Source organism: Anopheles cruzii, chromosome 3 (genome assembly GCF_943734635.1).
Source record: "Anopheles cruzii chromosome 3, idAnoCruzAS_RS32_06, whole genome shotgun sequence".
Classification (NCBI taxonomy): Eukaryota; Metazoa; Arthropoda; class Insecta; order Diptera; family Culicidae; genus Anopheles; species Anopheles cruzii.
The window spans coordinates 21,631,216-21,642,577 of NC_069145.1; the positions used below are offsets into that span (position 1 = coordinate 21,631,216).

General features: G+C 46.3%; 4 protein-coding genes across 7 annotated transcripts in view; 1 reads left to right on the forward strand and 3 right to left on the reverse strand.

Moving 5' to 3' along the window:
• The window catches only part of LOC128275561 (uncharacterized), a 41,113-nt gene extending 34,713 nt beyond the window's left edge, over positions 1–6,400 (forward strand). For 2 of the 4 annotated variants that reach the window (XM_053014108.1, XM_053014109.1), the window contains 9 exons: positions 52–343; positions 655–1,134; positions 1,608–1,784; positions 1,856–2,113; positions 2,460–2,744; positions 2,904–3,189; positions 5,397–5,622; positions 5,690–6,092; positions 6,173–6,400. In XM_053014108.1, the coding sequence (XP_052870068.1) occupies positions 52–343; positions 655–1,134; positions 1,608–1,784; positions 1,856–2,113; positions 2,460–2,744; positions 2,904–3,189; positions 5,397–5,622; positions 5,690–6,092; positions 6,173–6,233 (2,468 nt within the window). In that variant the 3' untranslated portion in view covers positions 6,234–6,400. Of the gene's footprint in view, positions 1–51; positions 344–654; positions 1,135–1,607; positions 1,785–1,855; positions 2,114–2,459; positions 2,745–2,903; positions 3,190–4,041; positions 4,921–5,396; positions 5,623–5,689; positions 6,093–6,172 lie in introns of those variants that run through there. The other 2 variants (XM_053014110.1, XM_053014111.1) reach the window with 2 other exon arrangements.
• A 1,843-nt stretch (positions 6,401–8,243) lies between these two features.
• LOC128272471 (transmembrane protein 203) lies at positions 8,244–9,127 on the reverse strand. Its single transcript, XM_053010289.1, has one exon. It carries the CDS (start codon positions 9,125–9,127, stop codon positions 8,675–8,677), a length of 453 nt encoding a protein of 150 aa, XP_052866249.1. The 3' UTR covers positions 8,244–8,674.
• Positions 9,128–9,178: 51 nt separating this feature from the next.
• LOC128272470 (ribonuclease P protein subunit p20) lies at positions 9,179–9,852 on the reverse strand. Its single transcript, XM_053010288.1, has 2 exons — positions 9,545–9,852; positions 9,179–9,475 (listed from the first exon to the last, which is right to left on the reverse strand). Exons 1-2 carry the CDS (start codon positions 9,755–9,757, stop codon positions 9,179–9,181), a joined length of 510 nt encoding a protein of 169 aa, XP_052866248.1. The 5' UTR covers positions 9,758–9,852.
• A 230-nt stretch (positions 9,853–10,082) lies between these two features.
• On the reverse strand, positions 10,083–11,355 carry LOC128273119 (thioredoxin domain-containing protein). Its single transcript, XM_053011037.1, has 5 exons — positions 11,191–11,355; positions 10,807–11,131; positions 10,579–10,740; positions 10,385–10,510; positions 10,083–10,313 (listed from the first exon to the last, which is right to left on the reverse strand). Exons 1-5 carry the CDS (start codon positions 11,321–11,323, stop codon positions 10,100–10,102), a joined length of 960 nt encoding a protein of 319 aa, XP_052866997.1. The 5' UTR covers positions 11,324–11,355; the 3' UTR covers positions 10,083–10,099.
• Positions 11,356–11,362: the final 7 nt, after the last annotated feature.

Sequence of the window (11,362 nt, forward strand, 5' to 3'; positions counted from 1 at the left end):
GAAACCGTCATTCTTCGTTACTTACTCTAGTGGCCTCATTTATCCGTTTAGTACCTGAAAACGCGTCGCTGATGATGATTCACCGACACCACAGCCTTTCGGCGCTGGACATCAAGCGGTTCAAGAGCCGCAGCTTGCCCGCCTCTCCGCTGCAGATCTCGTCGCGCCGTCAGAACTCCAGTTCGCCGTATCAGTCGCACAGCCCCACGCCAACCTCTTCACCGCCGATGGTAAGGTTTTCGGTAGGCGGCGAGGTCACGACCCTGCTCAATCCTTCGCCGATGGCAACGACGGCCGCCATTGACGTCGGTGCTGGCCGTGATATGAACGTTAGTCGCAATAGGTAAGTGCCGTGCCACGCCGGAAGCGCGATCGAAGGAGTAATAGACTCGTAATCCTAGAACGTGTATATGTGCGTGTGTGGTCAATGAGAATTGGCCAAATAATGCAGCATGATGAGTGACTAATTCTATCACTTGCCCGCGCGAATGAATGCGCCTGTCTCGCACCCTGTTTCCACGGTAGGCTGGATCCTTAGTTCCACTTCCTGTATCCTTAATTCTGCCATATAACCATCGTTCCGTGTGAGATTATCGACCGATTGATCCGCTAAACTCTTTCCGTTCCGCTAAACTGTTTGCTCCCGGATCGCAGATGTCACAGTTGGGGAGCCGCTAGCTACCGCGCCCGTAACGGTGGCATCGAGAGTCGAGATGCTAACGATGGATACGATCCCACAGGGGACACTGGCGCGCAAAAGGGAGCTCTGACTAGCTCTGATAATGGCCCTGCTGGTGGAAGCGGTGGTGCCAATAATCTGCACGTTCTGAGTCCACAAACCCGCATCAGTCTCGGGCTGGATCAGCAGCATCCGTTGCAACAGCAACAGCGAATGCAGCCAACGCTGCCGGTACCACTACCACTCCCGAGGCCGGTGCTTCATCGTCCACTGTCGGTGGCGGCAGTGCCGTCTTCGTACGGATCGAGTCCGCCGATGCAGCTGCGCCCGAAACAGAGATCCTGTTCGTGCAGCAGCCAGACGGACGTCAGCCTTCCGCGCAACGACGGCCCGCCACAGGGTGGGACGGCTTCACCGACACCGAGCCTTCCAAACTTGCGGCCCCACCTGGGAAGGTTAGCTTCGTTTGGTGACATTCTAATGCAAGCGTGTAGTGTCCCTTAGTTCTGTGTTATGTTGCCTTCTCCCACATCGTTCCCATCATTGGCAGCTAATCGGTTCACCTCACTCACACGATACATGTTTAATACGATCCACTTAATCCCTACCGAAGGCTTGTGCCGTGCTATTGTTTCTATTTTGGGATACTTAATGGAGAATCATTCGATCGCTTGCATGTCTTGCGAACCAAATTGAACCTTGCAAAATTACGTTCACCGTTTGGACTGCCAAATCCCGGCATATTTTACTCTACACTAACACACTGCGCTCTCCATTACACTGTGCATGTTGCCTTTTGTCGTGAAATTGTGCTTTCTTCATTTCTGCGTGGCTTTCAATGTTAATCAGAGCTCACAAGAAACAAAATGTCCGATGTCCACTAATGTTTTGCTGTGTTTATCTGTGGCATTCGACCATTCGTGTACAGTAGCTGCAGTGAAAGCACGGAAGACATTCATGCGTACGTGAAGGAGATGACGAAGGAGCTGGCTACGGAGATCAAGTCCGAGATTCGCGAAGTGATCAGCAAGGTGGAGGATGTGCTCGAAAGCACCGACAGCATAGACCTGAGCAGCGTAAACTTCCACTCACTCGGACACCTAAGGTACTATCTCTAGAAAACATGTCGGTAACGTAAAGCACAGCCTTCTAACGCTCCATTCGTCCAACTCACAGCCATCCACCGGTGGAGAGCAAACGGGACTCCATATCGACCAGCGACGTGGTGGACTATTTACGCGAGTTCAGCAAAGAGATGACAAACGAGGTGAAGTCCGAGATACGGGACGTGGTCAATGCGGTGGACGAAATCATTTCACCGGAAGGGTTCCTCGGCGGGATGCGCAAAAATTCCCCACCGGACATTCTGCGCGCCAACGGTGGGGGCCCGAACCAGGCACAGCAGCACCACGGCACCACCGCTGGACACAAACTGTAATTGTCGTTCTGGTGGCGTTTCGTATTAGATTTACGATTGCGTTTATGCGGCCGTTTGCGGCATAATTTTGGCACGGCCATTTTTGCCAATCCTGTCCCCTGCTAGATAGGCTAGCGTGAAACACTGATCGCTAACGGGTGCTTCCGTATTTTCTTTCTCGTCTATTTTTATCGCTCACCCTCACCCATTACCATGCTAACCACCGGACCGACGACGTGCACCCATCGCCCATGTGTGCTAATCTCCGTTAATGTTCACTGTCCCACCCTGTTCGTCCCGTGTGTTGTTTCGATCGTCCACATTCCCACGCTTTCGCTAACCAAACCGAGCACCTCACCCCAGTTTGATCAAGCAACGGTTCAGCGATCTAACCCCGGACATCGCCAGTCAGCGGCCACGGTCGGCCGATAATGACAAGCATCGGTCGGAGTCGTTTCCACGGCCGAACTCAGCCGCCAGTCCGGACCACGTGATTATGGGACCTCCGCTGCACTACACCGGGGCAATCTCGAAGAATCTCGATCTTCGGTCGACGATGTCGTCCCAGGACTCCGGTATTAACATGAACTTTTGCGATGCCGCCGATGAGCACCGGATGAAGGCAATGCGAGCTACCGGGAGTGATAGGTGAGTGCGCGCATCCGTGTGGCTCAGTAACCGATGCGTTTGCGTTTTGCCATGGCAATTACCACACACTTTTCAAACTACCGATTTCACTTCCGAACACAACAATCACTGGCAACGATTGGTGGTTGATGGCATGTTTACTTCTATACTATCTTACAGAAATCGCACGGTGTCGGCCGATGTAGAACCCACCGTGAAACCGATGCTTCCACCAAAAAGATTAATATCTGAGCCCTCGGGCAGCTCCATCTGTGAGGCATCCGATGGCCCCGAACGGCTGCCGGACGGGTCGGCTAAATCGCACCTTACGCGCCAACAGCACATCCTCAATCGGACAGCATCGCTGGAACTCGATGCCGGTGTCTTGTCCGGGGCGGGCGACAACACTAATATCGCCAGCCAGTGGCACAACATGCCGAAGGAAGTCTGGAAACAGACAGCCGAGGTTAACGACTAATTTTGTGCTTAATATGCTTGTTTTGGTTTGATAATGAGAGTTCGGTTCGGTGTGCCCGTTGCCTGTGGTCTGTTGCACGGATCCTACCGGCGGTGTAGGATTTCTGTTCTGTATTCTGGAACGTACAGAGAACGCACCCATCTATCACCCGTTTCATAACACGGTTTCAACCGACAATCGCACCATCAGTAGCCATTTGCTTATCGGTTTGGAGAAAACAAATCAGTAACAAATATCAAGCCGAAAAAAACGAAATTAATAGCATTTCGCATCGCATCGCATTTATTGTCTAATCAGTTGCTGTCGCTTTGCATCGTTACTTACTGGCTCTCCGCGTACTGAAGGAGATATAACACAGCATGCTTCGACCGCGATTAGAGCACACACAGGATGCAAATTAACGCGATACACATTCGGCGAAAACATGTCCCACTAACCCCACTTCGGAAAGGTGTACACAAATGGAGCAGGGAAGCGATAGAACGGGCAAAATACGTTACTCTACAGCCATTTTACACATTACGATAGAAAGAAGTTTCGAAAAATAAGTCCCAAGCTAGTACTTGTATAGGAGATCATAGGATGTTATGTTTCACTTGCTGCTCGTTTTGCTTGTTGAGTTTCTATTTGTTTTTTTCTGTGTTGTTTGCCATTGGGCAAAATTTCCTGTTGTTTTATACGAAAGTGTTCCATTGGTTCTCGTTATCTTTTCGCAACCCCACACTTTGTATGTTCTCCGCGCAAAACGGACAGTATTTTAACTTCTATTCGTTTTTATCTTTCGATTTTTTGCGATTCCTGTTCCATCTGCCATCGAACGTTGGCGTTACCTTGCAACAGTTGATCGTGAAGTTGGTCGAATTGTTTAAAGTGTGAGAAGGATTACCACGGATTAGCAACGGCTCTTTGTGTGTGCTCACACAGCTGACAAACATGAACACAAAACTTTCCTGAACCAGCGTGTGACGATGATTGTGGGACCGGAATCGGACCAACAGCATTCCGAGCATGTAAAACGTAACACAGAAAGTCCTCCTCAACTTAAATTCAGCATAAACACCAAGCGCAATGCAACAGATGATTCAAACACTAGCTATTACTCTAAATATTGTATGTACTTTATTGTTAACGTATTCACTATTCCGTTTTTCGCTACGAAACACACTATCTATTTACAGTACCCTTCCTTAAATTGTAGTACCTTTTGCAACAATTGTGAAATAATTATATCTGTGAAAGAATGTAAGCTTTTTGATAATGTATCTAATGTACGTTGCGAGTGTTCAGTCATTAGTGAGGAAATGAGTAAAAGAAACGGATAACAAAAGAAATGCTTACGACAAAAGTAGGCTGCCAATAAGCGATAGCTAGGGCGAAACAAATGGTTCGAGAATGTTAAAGGGGAAAATATATTTTATTACAAGTTGAAACATGATTTCTACAGTTACAACCGAAACGAAATTAATGAACTACAACGGAAAAATAGGCGCGCCTTTGACTTGTGTGTGTTTGTGCGCATGCGCAAATTGCAGATGGAGAATAGTTCTGTGTTTGACAAACAGGTGTCATGATTAGAAACCGATAGTGGCGCCACGCTTGTTAGACACGGTGATTGGGGCGAACTAATCACAGTAAATAGTAGAAATTATCATCGAATGAATACACCGCATGCACACAGTGAACGCGTTGTGAGTTTCGAATCGGCCATAATTATGCTATTCCGTTCTAAACGGTTTCCTAACAATGCATTCACTTTCTTTTTACTGAATACTAAATTAGCAATAAACGCAACATTTACTATACATTTCTTCAGCATGCTTGTAAACCGCTCTTTTCTCTCGTTTTCTTGTTTTCCTGGTACCTTTCGTTTCGCACTTTAAATCTTTCTCCTTGTTCTTCTACTACTGTACTACAGTGATTTAAAGTTTTTGTAGGTTACATGTTTCGCCTAACCAAAAACAATAAATAAATGGTAATAGCAGTGTTTTTTCATTTCTTTACATTTCCTGCCCCTCGCAAACAAACATGGTCCTGGTTTGTTTTTCAATATTTAAACTATCTTTTTCATCTTCACGAGCATGCGGGATTAAACTGGTAGCGAGTAGTACTTAACTTGCGTGCTCATAGCTTTTGTATATAATTATGTGGCCAATCAAGTACCGCTAGTACATTGCTAAATTCTTTTACTTCCGCAGGCGCTGGACGAGTACAAAATGGTAAAAAATGGCGATCGGATCCTTGTGTGCTTATCGGGTAGTAGTTCCTCGTTATGTCTATTGCACCTGTTGCGACAGTTTTGCCACACTCGACAGCTTAACGTGGATCTGGCAGCCATCAGCATCGGGCACACGGGAGTCGATCCGCGATCTCTGATGTTGTACCTAAAGGAGCTCGGTGTGACGTACTTTTACGAACCACATGGTAGGATGGCGTCAATGGATCTATGACGTAGAACGGTAATCAGTGAAACTACTCTTTTCCTTTGTAGTATCGGATGGTCAGCTTGAGGATCAGCTAACACACCACGCGTACCGGCGGCAATATAACGTGCTAGCAATGGGCAGCACCTTAGATAAGTTGGCAAACAAGTTCCTTTTGTCGCTACTGTACCAGGGAGAGTTGAACGCACTACAGGCAGTACAAGGAGCAAGCGGTTCCAAGGGGAATGTTACTGATCCGGTTAGGATCATTCGACCACTCTTGTATCTGCGCGAAAAGACATTCGAAGAGTTTGCCGCATCTAATGCTCTGCCTGCTCGGGCGTCGCGCTTCCTAACTGTCGCAACAGATTATGTTAACCCTACCAGGGATCTCCTGCAATCGCACGAAATCGTTAACCCAAACGTGTACAACAACATACGGAACGCACTGAAGCCGATTCTTTCGCTGAGGTAAGGGTGTTTTTTGATAAATATTGTTATGTATTTTACCACTACGATCGTGTTATAGTTACAAACGTTGCTTGTTTCAGAACCGAGCCATCTAAATCGGTTTACGAAATACTGCGATCGTCACTGAACACCCGCGAATAGCATGGGTTATGTAAAAGAAGTAATTACGTGCAGCGATCGTGATACACACAATTGGTTTATCGCTCACTCCACACCTTCCAATGGCGCCACAGAACATACGGATTTCCCCTGTAAAACTATGGAAAAAATATAACCAATGTTGGAAAAGAATTCAATAAAAGCAACAAGTGGAATCTGATGTCGTTTGAAAAATGATGTTTTAAAATTGTTTGAATCGAAAACATATAAAACCAAACCAATCGTTGCTCTCTACGCCGAAAGGTTTGTTCCTCTTTTTAAGTGTTTGCTTCCGCTAGACGATACTCCTAGTTATCATTAATCACCACATCCTTTTCAAGTATGCTCTATTATAAGAGAATCGAACCGACCCGAAAAGACAACTCTGCACAAAAGCAAGGGTATCTCTATATATATAAAATTCAAGTTCTGTCTGTGTGTCCCTTATAGACTCCGAAACTACTGGACCGATTGACTCGAAATTTGGTATACAGGGGTTTTTGGGGCCGGGGAGTGCAATAGTCAAGGTTAGAAACCCCTCACCTCCCCCTTTCTTTGCCCTCCCATACAACTAACTGTTAAAAACATCAATTACTCCACAAGTTATGAAACGAATTTCATCAAAACTTGCACAATGGTTGCTGGTCACCTGAGAAACCATGTGACAAAATTTGGTCCTTGCAGGACGAGGGGAAGAGGGGGTCCCCATACAACCCCAATCCTTAAAATACGTCCTAGGGCAATATGGGTATCGTTTCTTAGGTTTTGGTGGTCTCTAAATCGATTGGTTTCACTTAAAAGCCTTTTCCTTCCTTCTTCCACCTATCACCACCCCTCATTCCATCCTGCATACTGCATAGTTGCGGGAACTGCATAGTTTGCGTTTAATTGTTGAAGAAGGTGAGAAAGAGAGGGAGAGAGAGCGAGAGAAAGAGATAGAGAGGGAGTGAGAGAGAATGAGAGAGAGGGAGCGCGAGATAGAGAGAGAGAGGGAGCGCGAGATAGAGAGAGGGGGGGGGGGATGGAGAGGGAGAAAGAGAGAGAGAGAGAGAAAGAGAGAAAGAGAGAGACAGATAGATAGATAGAGAGAGAGAGAGATACAGAAAGAGAGAGAGAGAAAGAGAGAGATAGAGAGAAAGAGAGAGAGCGGGAGAGATAGAGAGAGATAGAGAGAGAGATACAGAAAGAGAGAGAGAGAGAGAGGAAAAAGAGAGATAGAGAGAGAGAGAGAGAGAGAGATAGCAACGGACTGCTACAGCCTTCTAGATTTCAATTAGGATCATATAATAGAAAAAGTACATTTCACACCTCCCGGGAGACCTCCCATGCAAACGTAACATAAAATTCAGCATAATTCGGGTTGTTTTCGAACAAATCGAACCAAATTCTGCAGGTGGGAGTTTTTGGGAAGGGGAAATGTTCTGGTGAATGTTTGAAACCTCTCGCCACTTTACAAAGGGTGGCTCCCATACAAAATTTTGGTAAATTTTAAGCAAAACTCGAAAAGTGTTCAAACAATTTGAGTCAAATTTAGCTGGCGCGAGTTTTGCCATGTATCCAACGGGAAGCGAGAAGGAAAGCCAATCGGATACATGACCGGGAAGCCCTACCATTTGAAACAGAGTAACGGGAGGCGGAAAGGGAAACTGAACAAATACGTCACCGGGCAGCCCGATCGTCTGAAAAATAGGAGTAACGGGAAATGCAAAGGGAAGCTGATCGGATACGTCACCAGGAAGTCCTTTGAAACGACGGATAAGCGAGGAATGAGGATGAAATGAGGCGTGGCAACGCGCGCCGGGATCAGCTAGTAAACGATAAAACTTGCGCCGTATGCAACCCTCTGGCGCTGTTTCTCTGTTCGGCTGGGTTAGTCCATGTGTGTGTGTGTTTATGCCGAATTGATAACGTACTTGCGTTTGCGCCACTGTGTGCTTGGTTCCTTGGGCTTTTACTTATTATACGAGATACGGGCTACTCTTAGAGGTTAGTTTTGTATTTTTTTTATTCTCCTTTTATTCTTTTTCATTATTTCATACATTTTCTTCCTATTTCTTGTATCGGTGTTTTAATCAACTAAAGTCTACGGAAATTAAAGCGAAAAACTTGAAACTCCTCTTTTCCAGTGTATCAGGCATCGTCATTGTTACGAGATAAACCTCTGTTGGTCAGTGACAGGGGTCAGTTAGTTGATAATGTTTAGCCCCCCTATAGGCAAAGCGACAATAGACCCCTAGCATCTCGATGACGCATCTCCGGAGGGCACTGAAGATATATTTACACGTTTCAGTCTGCCTAGTAGCGAATAAAAAAGGGACAATATTTTCGTTTTTATTATACACATTAGCCACTGAAGGGAAACACTGTTCCTATTGCATAACAACTGTTCCAATGACGACATCATTGCTAAAAGGCAGCAACTCTCTGCGCAACTGGGCGTGTGATCAGGATTGTTGGTTCGATTGGCATGCTTTAACGGCGATCATCTGCAGCAGGACTATGATGGGCGAAAATACCTCGCTATATTCAAGCCCACTCTGGCCCGCCTTCATACAAATCAGATACTTGAAGCCGGCGGTGAGCAACAGAAAATGAATACTCCACAGCAGCCGGTGCATGGCCTGGCGATGCTTATTTCCAAGGTACATCCGAATGCCCACGATTATGCAGAAATAGGCGTTGCAGAAATCACCACAAAAGAGCGGCGAGAACATAACCAACCAATCACCGGTAGATAGCGTTCCGTAAAGAGCCCCGCTATATGCCTTGAGCGTGAGAACGATTGTGAACACCAGAAACGCTATCAAATTCACGAGCATTTCAAACTGCGTAATCCCGAACCATTTTACAACATCTACCAACTTAAAGTACGTCTTAATTTCCACCTCCTCCGACATGATTCAATGCCTAGCGGGTTTCCTTTGGATGCCTTAAAACTACCCGTAAGTTTATGCCTTCGATTCGCTGGTGGTCGCGGGCCTTAGTTTCACCGTGCGGTACAAGCGCACGTGAAGGCAGGAGTTCAACCTTCGTTGTACACCGAAGTCGTCCTCGTCGTGAAGGGGATGCAAATCATCCGTGATAGCCACCTGGGACGTGTTGACCTCGTACTCGAACGCCTCGGGATGTTCGGCCTTTAGTTTGAGTGCCAAATTAATGCCACGGTTAATTGCTCGGCCGGTACAATGCAGAAACACTTCACCAAGTGGGGAATTGAGTAACTCCAAACAGGTTTTGAATTGGTACTAGAGGGACGGAGAACAACAATGAGCGTCAAACGGCGGGTGTCCCAGCGGGTGGATCTAGTTTCTTACGGTGAAATCCGATTTGAACGTCACGTAGATATCGTTTTCCCGGGTGAAGAATTTCGGCAGAACGCGCTTTTTCAGCGTATGCCGATCGGTAGGTTTGCGTTGATTGCCGCTTGACTGAGCGGCACTACCGTCGGGGCGATTCCGTTTGTGGGAAGATTTACCTTCGGTCGTTTTTACTGCCGATCCATCGGTCTTGGCAGGCGTACTTGACATTCTTTTCACAACCTATTTCACTGACTAGGGACCTTTGCTTTCATTTATTCGTTTCAATCAGATGGTGCAACGAGATTTGCACGCTTCTCGGTTTGTTTACGTTGATGAAAGATCGCTGACCAAAAATGACGTTTGGAAAATCAACAGCACAGGGTGAAACGGATTGCTTCATTGGTCGATATCCTTTTTCAGTATTTCGTGTTTTTGTTGTTCCAAATTATGTCTTTCTTCTCTGTCAAATATATATATTTATTTCCATATTGAATTACGTGGTTAAGAAAAACGCTGATGTTTAAAAAAAAATCAGTCGAACGCACAACTGCCGTGTATCGTTTTGTCGATTTACTTTGCCTTTTTCACAGTTTCTTTCTTCGCACGAGTTCCGGCTTTGATGCGTGTGATGATGGCCAATCCAATGGCCAGCACAAATCCACCAACTATGAACAGCAACCCGATGCAGAACGCGTACACAACCAGTGGATAGTCGGAGTACAACTTTGCGTACATATCCGGCAGGTTCTTCAGCAGCTCTACGGCCGCTTCAACCAGGGTGTCACTGAAAGCAGACGAAGAAAATCGCGTTTAATATTCCATCCATTTTTCCTGTTTTGAAGACCCATAACGTACAATGGTGTCAAGGGCACGGGGACTCTTTCACTCTTAGCATTCTTGTACCAATCCTGAGCGAAGGTGACGAATGATTTGATGTCGTATTTGTTGATCTCATACCGGTAAAACTTTCCTTGGCGCAAGCTGTAAAGTTGTATGAGAATATAAAAACAGGGCACAACTTTTGCTAGAGTATCGATCTGCGAACATACAAAATAAACTCAGGAGCGTTTTTGACCTTTAGTCGAGCGGCCGTCTCCTTGCCCTTAACCTCCTTGTCCACGCGCGCCACATTCATACGGGTTTTCAAATCGGCAGCGACCGCTTCCCAAACGGCTGTTAAACGTTGACAATCGACACACTTCGTTGTGTAGCTGTAAGCAGATGAATTTCTTATAGTAAAATCACCATACTGCAAGAAGGGCGTCACAAACACTCACAACATGATAAACCAATCCCCAGTCGTAGCGCCACTTGAGGCTTGTGTCAGGTGCTCGAACGTTTCATCCGAGAGCTCCTTAACGTTCGGATCTTTGTTCTGCACGAGTTTACTGATCACAGCGTCCGTTTCGATCGGCCCGTCGTAAAGTAGCGGTACTCCGTGCCGGAAGTAGACCACGGCCGGCTCTTTACTGGGGCTGTACAGACGCGCCATAGAACTGCTAACCGCCTTTATCGCATGTGCTTCCAAATTGTCCTCGATTGCTTGTTTTAGGTTGAACAAAATTTGCTCATACTTGTCACATTCAGCACAGTTTGGTTTTGCTAAAATGGTATTACGAATAGAAATGGCACAACCTGGCAGCAAATCGATTGAGACTCACCGAAAAGTACGATGAAATTGGTGTGACTGTGGAATCGTTTTACAAGATCGTCGTCGCTCACAGTTTCAAGGTTCTCTGCGCTGCTGCAAAAGCCGGTGACGGCAAACAACACGAGTATCGTAAATTTGAACATTATTCGATGGACGACGTTATTTGTTAAGTAAACGGGTGT